The sequence below is a fragment of the Centropristis striata genome, chromosome 9, assembly GCF_030273125.1.
Source record: "Centropristis striata isolate RG_2023a ecotype Rhode Island chromosome 9, C.striata_1.0, whole genome shotgun sequence".
Taxonomy (NCBI): domain Eukaryota; kingdom Metazoa; phylum Chordata; class Actinopteri; order Perciformes; family Serranidae; genus Centropristis; species Centropristis striata.
In genome coordinates, this window is record NC_081525.1 from 32,092,896 (window position 1) to 32,109,238 (window position 16,343).

Sequence of the window (16,343 nt, forward strand, 5' to 3'; positions counted from 1 at the left end):
AATATAAAAAAGTATGACACGATCTAGTAAATAAAATATTGCGTGCTACTAGTAAAATTAAACCATATGGTATGTCGCCTTAGCTGAAGAAATATATTTTAATAAACTATGCAATAAATGCTCTGCTAGCATTCACCCTTTGAAATTAAATGAACATTAAAAAACGTACAATGTAAAACAAAAACAACGAAAAAACATCTGGCAGCAATAGTTGCCAAACACTCAAATAACAGTAAACAACCATAAGTTATTTTATAGATAATTTCTTCAAAAATACGAATAATATATGCTGCTGTATGTATTTGTATTTAAAAAAAAATATGCCTGTAGAATAAAGTTGGTTTTGTTGTTGTTTTACTTTAAAATGACAATTTGTGTTTTTTGCATATTTTGTTACCAGACTTTTAACCGTTTACTGATTTAGTTGTACTTTTTTTTTGCTTTAATATTACATTGAGCAATATGATATGTATTTTTATCTTTATTTTATTTAATTTTATTCACAGTCAAGACCAATAAGTACAACAATGTACAATACTGTAAAACAACAACAACAGCAACACTAGATAGATAGAGATATATCAACAGTTTTTTTGGATACGTGCAAATAGCCCAACAATCCCAACTTCCATTTTAGGGTTAATATTTGTAATAAAATTAATTTACTTTTTTAAGGCATTCGCACTTATTGTAGAAAAAAACAAGACAAACTGTAAAAAGTAATACAGTACATTTCTGGAAACTAACTTATTTTCTTTTACAGTGTAGTTGAAAAACACATAACGGATGCAGCTTGAAGGACAGCGTCACCACAGAGGGGACAAGCTGCCTCCTCCTGCAGCAGTTGTCATCATCAGTACCAGAGCAACCAGTGCTGGCACTCTCATAAAGAAACTCCACTGGGCGTCTGACTGTGTTTGATTGTGCCAGATTGTTACTGAGCAGTCCACAGCCAGAAACACAAAAAACAAGGCTTCCCGCGATTAAACCGAACGGAAATCTACCGAGTGTTTCCCTGCTTCTCCTCATGCTGAGCAGGACTGGTAATGGAGCTGTCTTGTGAGTCAGTGAGATATTCTGAGGACAGAAGACCGGCCAGTTGCAAGGTACGTTGATTGGGTTCATGCATCATTGCAACAAGTCTTTGTGTAGAGGAATTAGAACATGTTTAGCTTGCATTTTACTGTCATTATGCACACTGAAGCATCATCTTATGTGTTTAGTTTGTGGAGCTCCATGTGCTGTATGTGCCAGATGACCAGTGGAATGTGAAGCTCAATAAAGTCCCTGCTGAAGCCATAGAGAGCTTCATATCGGCTGGCTTCATCAGGTGAAACTACTGGAAAGACACAAAACTCAGAGCTTCTCTGTAAAAAGTTATTAAGAGGCATACAGCAGTGTTGCACTGAGTAAGAAGTATTGTTCACTAATAATTACATCATCAGCATATAGTGTTAATAACCAAACATACATAGCCTAACCACAGCTGCAGGCAAAAGCAATGAAGTTAAAAGAAAAACGTTCAATATTTATCTCCAGAAAAAGTATAAAGTCTCACAATAAGCTTTGTTATTTTCCCCCCTGTGTCATATTTGCTTTTAAAGCTTGTTTACAGTATTTCAACTGGAGCATTTAAAAGCTGGTATTTGGGGAGTTTTCTTTAAATTCCAGTAAATATTAATAAACTTGAATAAACTTTTCCATCAGATTTTTATTCAGTATGTAGACTGTAACAGGGAACTAAAATCCACTGACACCCAGGTTAAAAATGTTTTTATCTGGGTTTCTCTTCTGCTGTCCCATTGCAAGATCATATGTTGTGTCCCAGTTCAGTAATCTGACATCTCCTTTTCATGAATATGATGTTAGAGTTTATCCTGATGTCACCCTGAAAACTCTGAGGAGCGAGCTGGGACCTCTGCTCGGCGCTGAGAGGAGCATCGACAAATTCTCCTTCCTGAAATGTGTGGGGCGCAGTCTGGCACTGGTGAGTAGAGCTGGCTGTGTACTGCTGCTTTCTACGGCTGCTTTTTGTTTCAGCGGACAGACAGTAGAGAGAAACAATGCAGACAGTTTGATTAACAAGTTCACTATTCAAGCAGCTTAAAACTAAGGTGTGTGTGTGTGTGTGTGTGTGTGTGTGTGTGTGTGTGTGTGTTCTTGTACTTCCTACATAGTGAGGACCGGAACACATTTTTAACCAACAGAGTGAGGACATTCCGGCCGGTCCTCACTTTCAGACTTTGTTTTAAGGGTTCAGGTTACATTAGGTTTATGTTTAAAAAAAGATAATTAATTAGCTAACTGAAACTGTATTGTGTGGTTACAAAACTAGCTAAAATTATTGTGAAAATGTCCCTTTTTTTGTCTTTGTCAACTTTTTTCAGGAAATGAAGGCAAAAATTTACTGTGACCTCTTTTAATCTCCCACCCAACAATTAGCCCTTTACAAAAAAATAAATGAAAAATTAAAAACTATTAATTCACTATTCCAATGAGGGTCCTCTCAAAGATAGAAGTACAAGAATGTGTGTGTGTGTGTAAGAGAGAGAGAGAGAGAGAGAGAGAGAGAAAGAGAGTACACAGGTTTTACTGCCCTCCCCTCTAACAACAGGCAAATTCTTTTCCATTACAGGTCAAAAGCAAACAGGAGAGGGATTTGAAAGTGAAAACATTTGCTCCACCGTATGTATGTACTATTCATGCTCCAAATTTGCATTTAAGAGATCTTTTTCCTTTGGAATAGTTTCATACATCTCTGACAAAAACAAAATAGTTTTTCATATATTGGTAAATTTTTGTCCTCTTTCATATTAACGGAAAGAAAATGTCCCATATGCACAGTTAGGTGGTGATTTTACTTCAGTTTGTCTATTCATGTCTGTAGATTTCTCCTGAGTTCATCAAAAGTTAGCATTGTATAATGCTTCATTTGCATATGTAAACAAAAATATTTCAGAAAACTTGTCATAAAAAATATATATAACTTATCTTTAAAGGCCATTTTCTCAACAGAAAAAAATAAATTCTCATACTTGTAATGGCAAAAAATCTCCACTTCAGTCTAATTCCATACAGAGGGGTTTGTTTTTATATAATTCTAATTGACTGGGAGCACCATATTAATTTTCATTTATTAAAATGTGGTGAAAATGTATTTTATTTTAATGACTGTTGAGTATTTTCAGATTTATGGAGTCATAAATAAGCAAAATTCTCTTCTATATTTTTTCTTTATTTTATTCTCTTTTGTCTTGACAAAATGATCATATATTTAATCAGATTATTATAAATATATTCAAACTTACATTTTCAGAAAAGGTATAATAGATTTCTACACTATTCACCTGTCATGTCATGCCATAAAAATAAATAAAAACAACATTTTCTAGCATTTTTAAGTGAAGTTTGCCTCTTTTGGCATTATAAATAATAGATTAGTATTTCAGTTTTTTTAAATAATCAAACAGTTTAAAATCCATAGTATACTCTGGTGCTTCCAGTCAAAGCAGGTAGATTTTTCAGTAAATGTGAGTAATCTTGACTTGTGTGACAGAGTTTTAAATTTAGTTTGTGATGCCATCAACATTGCTATTTTCCAATTTAATCCAGATGCATGTCGTTGATTTCCTGTATTTATTGATTTGATTTGTTTTGTCTGTTAGCCTTGTAGCTCTGCATTATCTTGTGATATTCATCATACTCTACCTTTAAAAAACTCCTGAAGACCAAGCTCTTCAGAGAGCATCTTCTCTCCTAGCACCACACGATAATTCTACTCCTCAAAGAATTATCACTAGCACTTATTGATGCACTAATAGCTCTTATTGCACTATACCTTGATTGTTTGCTTTTACTCTTCCTGTAAGTTGCTTTGGATAAAAGCGTCTGCTAAATGACTAAATGTTAATGTAAATGTAAATATTCAGACATCACTAATACTTCCTCTGCTGCATTAAACACCATCAAAGCCCTACTTATGTCTTGCTGTCACTTGTCGGGCAGGCCCCACAGCCGGAGCTTTACCTGCTGCCCGCTGTGGAGAACGACAGCAGTGTCTGCTCTCAGTCTGTCAGTCCAGACACCAGCAGCAGCTCCCCAGACCACCAGACCTATTACCACCCTCCCAAGACATGCAGCCTGCCAGCAGGAACAAAGGAGCCAGTTAAATTCCCCCTCATCCCCCAGTGTTCCCATCAGCCACCTCCCACCCCCAGCCTGGAAGAAGAAGAAGAGGAGGAGGAGGAGGAGGAGGAGGAGGAGGAAGATGAGGAGCAGAGCTATAGTTCTTCAATGGCAGAAGGAGAAAATGAAGAGGAGGGTCTGTCTTCCAACAAGTTAGAGTGGGCGGTGCAGGAATGTTGCCCAAGGAAGCCTCAGACTCAAAGGGCACCACAGCCTGCTTCACATAATAAAGGTAAAATTACAGCTGCAAAACTGTAACTTTTGCTCTGCAACAAAGGAAGCATTGTCCGCTCTAGTTGTACAGATTTACATCCTGACACTTACATTCATCTTGATGGGATACATTTACCAAAACCTGTTCTTCTGCAGTTATCCCATGTGATGAGTGCAGGTTTCTGTGGCTTTAAGAATTCACAATGTTTTAGAACACATCTTGTCTCATATCCTCATGCTTATTATGTAAATGTGACCCAGTATTGTATATAATGCTACAAAATCCTCATTTTATTTTGTTTGATAATTTAATTAGGGGATAAACTCTTTGAGATGCAATATCTCCCTTTCAAGGCTGCCCTCAAGCACAAACCAAGTATATAAATAATAATAAAAATGATAATTAATTAAACACTAACAAGAGCGTGAATATAAAGGCTCTCCTGCCATCTCAAACCACACCTACTGCATCAGTTACAAGTCATTGGTACAAAATAAATAGATAAACGTGCTCAATAACAATAATAGTAATAACCACAACATGATAAAAACATTGCAGACCTCTTTAATTAATTTCCCCATTATTCCAAAACAACATGAATGCAGCACAAGTCCCCTATTTCCTATTTCCCCACATTAACAAAAGTAGAAAATTGATTCAGAATCACTGCTTAATTTAATTCTCATTAGCAATGACCTTTTTCTTAGCCTTTTTTAAACTAATCCTGTGAATCTCATATCATTGCTGTACACTCATGTTGCTATGTATCGACAGCTTTACAACGGTGTGAAGAGGATTCAGCTCAGGTGAAGGAGACAACAGAGAACGTAGATACCTGCCGAAAGAAGAAACAGTACCACAGACAGAACAGAGCGGCCAGAGAATCAGGAGTGGCCGCGTCACTGGAGGACAGAGACTCAGGATTCTCCATCACAGACGGGTACTGTGCAGGATTACTGAGGGCCGTACTCTGCAGTTAATACTCCTGCTTCTATTGCTGGTTGTTCTAACGGTGTGTCTGTTTGCAGGCTTGGGAAATCAAAAGATGTACATGCACTTAAGTCCATCAGGAACAAAGCAACAAGTGGGGTAATGTATAGCATTACATATGTGCCAACATTTTGTTTTTACAAAACTTTGAAGGTATACTGTATTATGCAGGATTACAACATGTATAGATACATGTATAGACTCATTCAAAAGTTATTTCTTTCAGTCATTACTTTCATTTTGCTGTGTTCAGGATGTTTCAGTGTCTCCCTTAGGGCAAGAAGCTAAGCTATACTCCTGCGTAGTATGCCTTTAAACATACAGTATGTCCTCTTCAGTCTTTGCTCTTGAGAATAAATTTATGAAAAAGTTTGCTCTTGAAGGATTATTAACCCTTAATAGGGCACTCATTGAAATACTTGCAAATTCCAAATTTCAACCCTAGAGAATATTGGAGGATATTACATACTGTCAGAATGTGTAAAAAAAACATATGAAAATAATATTTTGAGAAAAAAGTTTACGAGATTAAAGTGGCAAATCTACGAGAAAAAAATGCGTAGATTTATGAGATTTAAAGTGGCAAATCTACAAGAAAAAAGTTGCCTTTTCCCACTTTTTTCTCGTAAATCTGCAACTTTTTTGCTGCAGATTTGCCACTTTAAATCTCTTGAATCTGCGACTTTTTCTTGTAGATTTGCAACTTTAATATAGTAAATTTGCAACTTTTTTCTCAAAATATTACCTGAAGTTACCAAATATAGTTCTTTGCCTGGTAAAGATTCCACTGCCAGCAGGTGGATCTGTGGAGTGTGTGGGGTCTTTGGAAAGAACAAAGAACATTAAAATCCATTCAGACGAGGACTCATTTTGTTTTTCTTGTTTTTTTTAAGGTGACAGCTGGGTTGTCTCAGCCTGTTGGGCCCACCTCTCCACCTCACGGACTAGACTTGACCGTGGTCACTCAAAAATTAACCACCTCTCACATCTTTCACACAAACAGTAAGCTGTTACTTTGGCCACATGTCAAGGATTTTTATTCATTTTTTAACACAAGTGACATTTGTTTCTGCTAGGAGAGGAACTGATCGAAGAAATCAAGCTGGTTAAGGAGGAGAGAAAGCAGCTGGAGTGGACGAGGCAGGAGCTCCTGAGAAAGGGGAAAGATTTGTTGGCTCAAAACAGACACCGCAGGAACCAAGGTGAGCAGCAAAATACTGTTTAGTACAAAGCTAATGTCTTATCAAGAGTCAGAACAAGTTCTTAAGTTTGCCAGCAGTCTCTTCTCCCAAGCACAGAACACAACTGTTCTTATGTGCTTCAACAAACCGGTAACATATTACTACTGCAATGTGAATATTAACAAATATTCTAGTGCAAAACAGGGCCGGTTCTAGACATGAATATAGCAGGCAGGAATGCCATCATGCGTACACATCATGCTCCAGCTAGGGGTGGGTGATAAATACCAAGGTACTAAAGTAACTACTCGCTCATTCACTTAACCCTATAAAGCCAAGTGTATCATATTTGATACATAAGTTTTTGAGACCTCTACATCATCAGTGTGATATTTTTTTCCTGAAAAACCTAATGAATACATGAATTGACAATTAAAAAAACTGAGCAACAAATTTCACAAAAATACCAGATGTAACAAAAATTATTTGCTGGTTCCACTGGTGGATCTGTCATTGCTGCGTGAAAACTTCATATCAGCAGATGTATGATGTTGTTTTATATGGAAAAAAAGATTTTGTATGTTTGAGGAAAATGTTAAAAGGAAAGTCAAAGTTTTATTTGGTTAAAAATATTAGGTTGTATGTGATTATGTTAGTTCAAGAAAAGCAAATTGTGAGCAACAAATTGCACAAAAAGACCTGATGTATCAAATATGATCCCAATTAAATTCATATATGAAAATTGATATTGAATTAAAAAAAAAGGTTAGCCGGTTCAACAAACACTCCAGTTTTGAAAATTTAGAATTTTCTGGCAATTATTTCACGGTTCAGGCTTTATAGGGTTAAGGTGAAAGATAAGAAATCTTGTGCTTCGGCTTGATTTGGGGGGGTTTGCTGCGTATAGCCAGCCCCGCTTCCCATTTGATTTAATACTGAGTAATCATTCTCATATGTCAATAGTCTGAATAGCTAGTAAGTGCACGTTTCCTTCAGTACAGCATGTTCAGTTTTTAAATAATGGCCCCCATTAAGAGTAAAATAGATGGGCAACCTTATGATTGACAGGTCACTACACAGTGCATTGTGTGTTTTCTTCTTAAAGCGGTTACCCTTTCCTAGCTTGTTTTCAGTCAGTAAAAGTTAAGTCTTAAAAATGTAGAGACAGAATTGTCTAACTAACTAACTAACAAGGTAACTAAGTACCAAAGTAACTAAGTACTAAAGACTAATTGATCCATTTTTAGCATTTTTAGTAATTAAAAAATTTTACCTTTTTTGAATTGATGTACCTTTTTCATTCTTTGGGACTATATAAGCTCTGCAGGGGGAAACTAAAAGTAAAAAAAGAAATACTAACAGATCACATTTGTCAAAAGTAACTAAATAATGCTGCTGCTTTTTTCTTCAACATAAAGCACGGGACAGTTGGAAGAAGAAATATTTTGAAACCAAGAAGGCCACAGCACCACTGGAGGAAAATCTGAGAAACTTACGACAGGAGTTGGAGACATTTTACAACAAACTGTTGCACCAGCTGCAGGCCAGAGATAACCGAGGGAAGCCAAGACGACAGGGCAGATCTTCCATCAAGGTAATATTGAAATTTGATTTTATGTCTTGTACTGTTTGCCTATCAACGAAGTATATATTTGACAAATTAATTTATGATCTAAGATAAATAAACCTATTCTTTAGTAGACTGAGTCCAATTATTGGATACACTGCAATCGAAGAAAAATAGAAATTGGATTAAAACTTTTTTTTTTCACTCAACATTACAAAAGAGGTTACATTCCTCTGTCTGTGCATATGTGTCTCCTGCAACCTCTCTCCATTTGTTATGGTTTGTGAGCTTCTGTAAAACCTGCTACTTCTCATTATAAAAAAGTAACTGAAACACAACAGCATCTGACATGGTCATGTCAATGACTGGTTGAAATATGATGAATTTCAGAATGAACTCATCATTCAGATCATGACAGAGAGCCATGAAATCGACAATCTGAAGAGGAAGGTAGAAGATGCCAAGATGAAGCTGGTCACAGAGATAAAGGTAACTGATTTTTCTATGAATCTGACCAGATTTTTCTATAACCTCTGAAAAAAGGTATAAAGCACATATTTAAGTAGGAAATATTTATGTTCCTTTTTAACATCCTACATATATGATGTGTTCTAACAGTAAATATGTTTATTTATTCTTCTGAATTATGCCCTATATCCTATTTGCTTTTTCTACATTTCAATATCAACTCAAATCTTTTATCGCCTAAAATCACACAGAGGGTTTTAAATTAAATCGTCTAATGATCAAATAATAGGTACTCCATAATAGCAGTGTTGGAAGAAGTTTTCAGATTGTTTACTTATTTAAAAGTTCTAATACCACACTGTAAAAAAAACTCCACTACAATCAAAACTTAATTAAGATCTATCAGCAATATTCTCTTTAAGTATGAAAGTGAAACTATTTGTCGTGCAGTAAAATGTTTTGTTTACTATATATGATGTTTTCAGGAAAATATTCTAGCTGCATTATTGTATATGTTGCATATTACTGCTGTAGATGTTTAAGGTTAGGCTAATTTTAATTACTTTACTATACTGTAGCAGTTTAAGTAGTTTAATCTACTGCAATGCATCATATTCTACAAGTCCATGTTTGTAGTGTTGCTGTCCGCACAATGTATCTCTAAAAAGTTAACTTTTCATGAAAAACAGTCCTGTTTTCGGCTTTGTGATAATGAATTATACAGCTGATCAAAGAGGCTTTTTAAAGAGTTTATTTAGCTTAGGAAGTAGGAGAATTTTCTCAACATATAAAGACTTCATCCTTCAGTTTATGAGAAGTTCTAATTCACATCTGCAACACATCATTTTCACTTGACATTAAAGGGATGACAAGCTGTCAGATAAAGGTAAAGGAATAAAAAGTACAATGTATAAGGAAAAGTCCCTTAAAATGGAATTATTCAAGTTGAGCAAAAGTATTTTGATTATGAACTGAGATAGATTCCACAACTGATTAACAGCTGATGCACTATGTGTATTTGTGTCTGTGAATCATCCATGTTGTTTTTTATTCGTAGTTGAGGAAACAGGCTGCCACAGAGCTGAGGGCCTTGAAGGCTGAGCTGGCCCAGAAGAAGAGCCAGTCGTCTCATCCTGGTCCTGTTTCCTCTTTGGCCTTTGGAAATACCAGACGGGACAGACCACAACTTCAAAGCACCTCTATCTAATTCAGTATACAGAACTGTGAACAAAACCTTTGCTTGGACAGCAGCTGAGGTTGACTTTATGCAGCTGTACTTTCTACATGTCTTGCAATTTTGTATGCAAGTGTTGTTTCTAAATGACTAAATGTAAATGTTTCTTTGTACTGTTTTTTACCCATTTTTTTTGTGTGATCTGATTTGTTCGCAATGTTTATACTTTTGCTGTTCTGAGTTTCTCAGGTGCTGGGAGTTGTTCAACTGTTTATATAACTTCAATAATATACAAATTTATCAGAATGTTTTATTTATAAAAAAGCATAAATGTGCAAAGATCTCCGTAAGCTCAGTAGAAAGCAATCAAAAATAGAGTTTGTGTCACATTAAAAAGATTAGTTGTCTCTGTCAGTTATTTCAGTTTGCACAGGGGACTGGCGAAGACGTAACTACATTCAACGGCAACAGCAATAAAAAGACACAATAAACCCTGAAGTGCAAGTATGCATCCCTGAACAGAGGGGAACCACACCCCATTACTGCTACAAAGGGTTATATTGACTTAGCAACAAGCAGGAGGGCTGATGTAAATTTCTGCAGCAGTGTCAAGTGTATCCCAGCTAGCATCCTAAGAGTGCATTCCACATCAGCATGGTCTGCTGCCTGGCAACCGGTTCATCGCTGTAGTCCAAGATGTTGCCGTTCCACATGCCGATGCCCCTCAAACCTTTAGATTTCACCGCCTCTGCCTTGGGACAAATGCTCTGTGGGTCATCATACCAGACTTGATGAATCTGTCCTTTCTGATCCTGAGGGGAAAAAAAGTTATGTTTGATACATTTAATTAAATAAGACTTCATCGCAATTTTGAGCTTTATCTGTTTACCAGCAACACAAATAAAAACGTAGTGTAGTTTTTCATCAAAATTATGATAAAAAAGTCGTAGTTTGCCCTTAAAAGTTCAGTATGTGTATGTCTTAAAAATCTAATACAAAACATAGTTTTCATTAAAAGACACTGTAATATGTTGTTAAAATTTCATAAAAACATCATTGTATAGTATGTCGTCAAAATTTCATAAAAATAAAATTTTAAAAAACATAGTATACTATGTCATCAAAAGTTCATTACAATTACATAAAAAACGTAATAGTATAGTATGTAGTAATATTTCATAACAAATGTCATAGTATGTCGTCAAAATTTCATAAACAAAAGTCATAGTACAGTATGTCATCAAAATTTCATTAAAATGCCACACAAAACATCAGTTGTCAAAATGTCATTAAAAAAAGTCATAGTATAGTATGTCCTAAAATTTTATAAAAAACATCAGTTGTTTTCAAAAGTTCATTAAGATTTCATAAAAAAATAGTATTAGTATTTCATAAAAACAGTTGAAAAAAGTGATGGTGAAGTTATCATAAAAGATGTCATAAAACAGTCACTGGACAATTATACACAGTGAAAACAAGCTACAAAATGTAATTCCTCAGAAACAGCCTTTAGGACTTTAAAAGCCAGCAAGAAGGCATTCAGCAGGAATGTTTTACGGCTGTTTGTTGGGGTGATTTATCTTGTTTGGGAGGTGACACTATGGTAGCTGGGGGGGACGCCAGCTCCCTGGACAAACACACTGGATACACTTTGCCTTAAATGCCTGCCTGATTTGTTGAGACGTAAATTATCCAAACTAAAAGTAAGTCACGCTCGAATTTGGCAGAAAGACAATAATCCATGACATAGCCACCCACATTGCTAACCAATAAAACACCTAACCCAACAGAGCTGTATATGTTTAAGCAAAATAAATCAGAAAACTATCAACTATATAATAAAGACAACATACCTTGTAATTGAAGTAAGGAGCTTTCTGCTTGTCGTCCCAGAGCCTGCCGGACATGGAGCTGTTGACCTGCTTCATGATCCACTTGTACTGTTTCTGTGTTCCAGCTGCATCGCTGCACGGGGCTCCACGGAAAGGAACTTCCTTTACAGAACATACTCCCTCCTGTATGAGGAAAGACGGGTGGTTATCTGTGTTTCAGGCAGAGCTGCTCAAGAATACACTGCAACAATAAAATAAGGGCATAATAATGGTAGCAGTAGCATGCTCTGCCTTCGACAACATTTTGCAGAATGGTGAAAAAGAAGAACAACCTTAAGAGAGACACAAGGATTCAGCTTTTGTATATCATACTGTATTTTAATGGATATTAGGAGTGCTTCATATTAAGGTTGTCAAAATCAATACTTTGATACTTTTTCAAATACCACGTGTTTAAAATGATACATTGAAAATACAGATCTTCGATGAGATTTTTAACCCAAGGCTGCAAAGAATAAACAACAGCTGAAATATCAGCTGATCCCCACCATGTGACTGGAGGAAGGAAAACTTATTTTGACAGCCTATTTAGTGTCTAGGACTTCTTCTTTTTTTGCAGAGGTAAAGAGTAGCAACTGTATTTTAAAACTTGTGTCGTATTGAGTTTTATATACTGTGAAAACCTAACTTTGCACATTGCATTAAACCATAAAAATGGCGATATTAACTGTTCTGTTGTTATTCATTTATAGTCTTTTCCTGTGTAACTGTCAATAAATCCCATAAGCCTTAAGGCCTTGGCTCCACAGGCAAAACTTTGTAGTAAGTTTCAGTCATTTTATGGGAAAAAGTCTGCAGTCTGCTAGAGGCACTGTGAGGCAGCACATCCATGCTTTGAGCTAAATGCTAACTTGCTAACCACATCAGAGCTCATGCTCACAGTGATGCTACACAAGAATACCTGGAATTACATGAATTGTATTAGCATTTTTTGACCAGTAGATGGCACTACATGAAAAGTTATCCTAAGGTGGACATAAAAGTTTGAGCCAAAATTCAAGGTAGTTCATCCAATAGTAGATAAGATATTTCACTTTATATTTCACTGTTAATCAACCTGCTGACAGTGCAAGAGGAAAAGTCAGGGGCCCAACAATGATATTAGGATTCAACCACAAAGTGCCATTAATATCTTTACCATATTAATGGCAATCCATCCAGTATGTCTTATTTTAAAATCGCCCAGAGGTTTTACAGGAAGTTTTAGGCGTCAATGGGTTAAGGGGAGACACTACAGGTGAATAGGGTAAAACATTTACCAAAAGATAACACCATAACCTGTCTCCAGTTGATTACTTACATTAAGACAATTATTTTTTGCATTGCAAATGTTCTAAAAAAGGTTACAATTAAGGATTACAGGTTAAATATGCAAACAAGGCATTAAGCTTACCTTATAAATTATAAACGTCACAGTTTACAATGGCATAAAAATGTCACTAAAAATGTCATAGTATAATATATTTTTAAAATGTCACAAAAAGGCATAGTGTAGCACGCCACAAAATAGCAAAAGCCGTATGTTGTTAAAATTTCATTAAAAACATCATAGTATAGTATGCCCTGAAAGAAGACATGTTTTGGAAGCAAAATAGTCTAAAATTTCCAAAATTGACCAGTGCATGAAAAAACTGTGTTTTTGACTGCAGGCACTCAGCTTACATGAACATATCTTACCTGGGAAAAGTTGAGGCATGGGTAGTCATAGCCGTACCATGGCACTCCCATCACTAGCTTCTTTGGATCGATCTTCAGACCCAAAAACTGGTCATAACCTTCAAAGAAAAATTAATTTTGAATTTAATTTTAGGTTTTATAGGTTTGCACTGACAAGCTGATTTACTCTGATTAAACACTTTGAACAACTGGACAACAAACCGTTCAGTGTTTGAGAGAGTGGGGCATTTGCATCTGCAATACAGTCCCCCATGATCTGGCTCTGTTCATCATAGGACATCACAAAGAGCAGGTCGCAGGACTCAGCGATGGTAACATAATCATAGCAGCGCTTGTCGATGCAATTTGGTGACCAGGCAACGTCAAATGAGACCTTGAGATTGGGATAAATATAACATTGAGACCAGAGAGGTGCGGGAAGGCAGCACCTCATTCATTAAAGGCCTTAATTTAGGATGGTAGAGGGGAAGAAATTATGAGGGGGAAAAAAAAAAACTACATGTGTTGAAGATCAAAGATTGTGTTTACCTGAGAGCCTGGGATCTCCCTGTGGAAGGCCTCAGTGGTCTCTGTGACCAGGTCTGTTAGAGCATAGTACTCTGTCGAGTCCTTGTCCACTGCTTGTTCGATGTCGAGGTTGATCCCATCCATAAATTGACTCTTGGCCAAGTTGACCTTCTCTGTTATCCACGCAGTCCGGTTATGTTCGTCAACAATGTAGTGCAGGGGAATATCACCTTTACAAGGAAAAAAGAGAAAGAGATGACCATAATCATGAGGGCAATGGATCTAAGGAGACCATCAAGGGAAAGAGCCAAAATAAAAAAATAAAAAAAACAAAAACAAAAAAATAAGCCAAGAAATTGTCTCCATAGTATACTTAACAAAAATGTGAAGACAAAAGTTTTGTTTTCGCTCCAATTATTCACGCCATGCATACAAAACGTTTTTTTGTCTCTTAAATGTTGCATGGAGTTGTTAAAAAACATGAGAGGTGCTGATTACGCAGGTGTGAGTCCGGCTGGTCACAATAAAAGTCTACTTTAAAATGGGCAAAGGAAGAGTGCTCAATTTCAACAAAATATATTTCAAATATTTGAGAAAAATTTGTCTTTTGTTTGCACAGAAAAAGTCCTAGATCTTTTATTTAGTTTCGTGAAAAATGGGAGGAAAAACAACAGTGTTGTGTTCATACTTTTGTTCAGTCTCCTACCTTTGAGTACAACCCGTGCTCCTTTGGAGTGAGCGTAACACATGAGCTCAGCATCATATTTTCCAAAAGTTGCCACTGTCGTGACCATGCTCCAGTTGTACGACTTCCATGTCTTTCCACCCACGTCAAACACAAACACCTAAAAACACAGAGACCCCACAGACACTATTAACTGCTCCTATTCAGAGGGTTAAGGGCTCTAACACGTTTAACAGGAATGCAGATATTCCTGTTATTCACATATGTCTGTCAAGTCACATTGTGTCCTGTGAGAAGCATCTGTTAGTACTAGTTGTCACCTATAACATATTAAACATTGATGACTGTGCAGCTACAATTTTTCTTTTTAAATTAGCACTTTCATATGTGACTTTTGAAGCAACAGGAGTCATCAAAGAGAAGTCCAAAAGGCCAAATGTGTTTTTTTTAAAAAAGGAACTTCTCAAATATCACATGACCATAAAGCAAACACAGACAGGCTGCATGTACTGTAAAAAGAGGAACAACACACTAAATATAGAACAATACAAAAGTCCAGCAAATATAACTTATTGCCAATACATGGTATAGATGTTTTATTTAGTCAGTGCCTGAAGCTAAATTAGAGGTTATTCAATTACTTTATGTATAACTAGGCTGTGCTACCACTATAAAAGGGTTTGTAGTCGAGGATGCCATTTTAATGCTCAGTATCCAAAGCATGACATTTTATAGACTTCCATCACAAGATCCAGTTTTATTACATCAGGTCGCTGGTGTGTAGCTGCTTCCATTTATCTAATCCTAACACTAATGTGTGAAACAGACAATCAGCATCAGCTCTTAAGAGGTGACAATAATTATAATATATATCATTTTATATATTATGAGTTATGTGCTGCAGGTGGAGGTTCAACACCACCAGTCTGTGTTAGTCTTTGACGAGCTGAGGTGAACTACCTCAAAGTCTGCCTCCTCACGGATCTGCTGACAGAGCTCCGGCCTCTCACACGGACACACGGCGGACCTGCAGACCAGGAGGACCGACGACAGAACCAGAGCAAAGCGGAGCATTTTCTCAGCAGGAGGAAGTTCACACTGAATGAAGTCGGGACTGTCAGACTCTGGGCTGTAAACAAATCACGTTACCCTAATCATTTGTCTACGGAGGCTGACGTGGTACAAACAGCACCCGTACGCCTTAAGGGTCCACGTAACTAAAATTAAATTTAAAAAGGATGTAAAATGGCTATTAAACATGACAAAAAAATATGTTTACTGATGGAAATTTGCAAGGGCCTATCACCCTTTATCACTACATAACTAACTAACTAACTAGCTAAATAAATAAATAAATAAATAAATAAAAATCCATCAACAGCTATTTAAAAAAAGAAGGTACTGTAAGTCTGATTATGAATTGTTGCCATAATGGAAGAAACAAAACATCTGTGAAAGCCTTCAAAATAGGAATAGGAATAAAAATTAAAAGTTAGTGCATGTAAGTGCTGCTGAAGTGGAGGTTTCTGGCTTAGAGCAGGAGAAAAACAACCTCTAAAGAAACTACAGGTGAATAGTGTAAAAATAAAAATAAACATATCAAATAAATATAATAGTAAAATATCACAATTAAACTTCCCCAAATTGATTACCTACATTAAAACAATTCTTTTTTATGCAATATGCAAATTAGGTCTTATCTAATACTGACTTTAATTAATCACCTAAATGTGTGTTTTGGATGTTTTCTTTGCACTCGTCCGAAAGAAGGCGTTAATCTGCTGTGGGGACACATTACTGAGA

General features: G+C 36.2%; 2 protein-coding genes across 2 annotated transcripts; one reads left to right on the forward strand and one right to left on the reverse strand.

The window, feature by feature from the left end:
* Positions 1 to 723: 723 nt before the first annotated feature.
* On the forward strand, positions 724 to 9,812 carry spata1 (spermatogenesis associated 1). Its single transcript, XM_059341957.1, has 12 exons — positions 724 to 1,106; positions 1,224 to 1,330; positions 1,870 to 1,987; positions 2,636 to 2,689; positions 4,006 to 4,417; positions 5,174 to 5,339; positions 5,428 to 5,488; positions 6,283 to 6,391; positions 6,466 to 6,591; positions 7,989 to 8,164; positions 8,528 to 8,626; positions 9,663 to 9,812. The coding sequence occupies exons 1-12, from the start codon at positions 1,047 to 1,049 to the stop codon at positions 9,810 to 9,812; spliced, it is 1,638 nt and encodes a 545-aa protein (XP_059197940.1). The 5' UTR covers positions 724 to 1,046.
* Positions 9,341 to 15,675, reverse strand: ctbs (chitobiase, di-N-acetyl-). Its single transcript, XM_059341958.1, has 7 exons — positions 15,501 to 15,675; positions 14,562 to 14,700; positions 13,877 to 14,085; positions 13,550 to 13,721; positions 13,349 to 13,446; positions 11,633 to 11,794; positions 9,341 to 10,591 (listed from the first exon to the last, which is right to left on the reverse strand). Exons 1-7 carry the CDS (start codon positions 15,612 to 15,614, stop codon positions 10,403 to 10,405), a joined length of 1,083 nt encoding a protein of 360 aa, XP_059197941.1. The 5' UTR covers positions 15,615 to 15,675; the 3' UTR covers positions 9,341 to 10,402.
* Between the last annotated feature and the right edge of the window lie 668 nt (positions 15,676 to 16,343).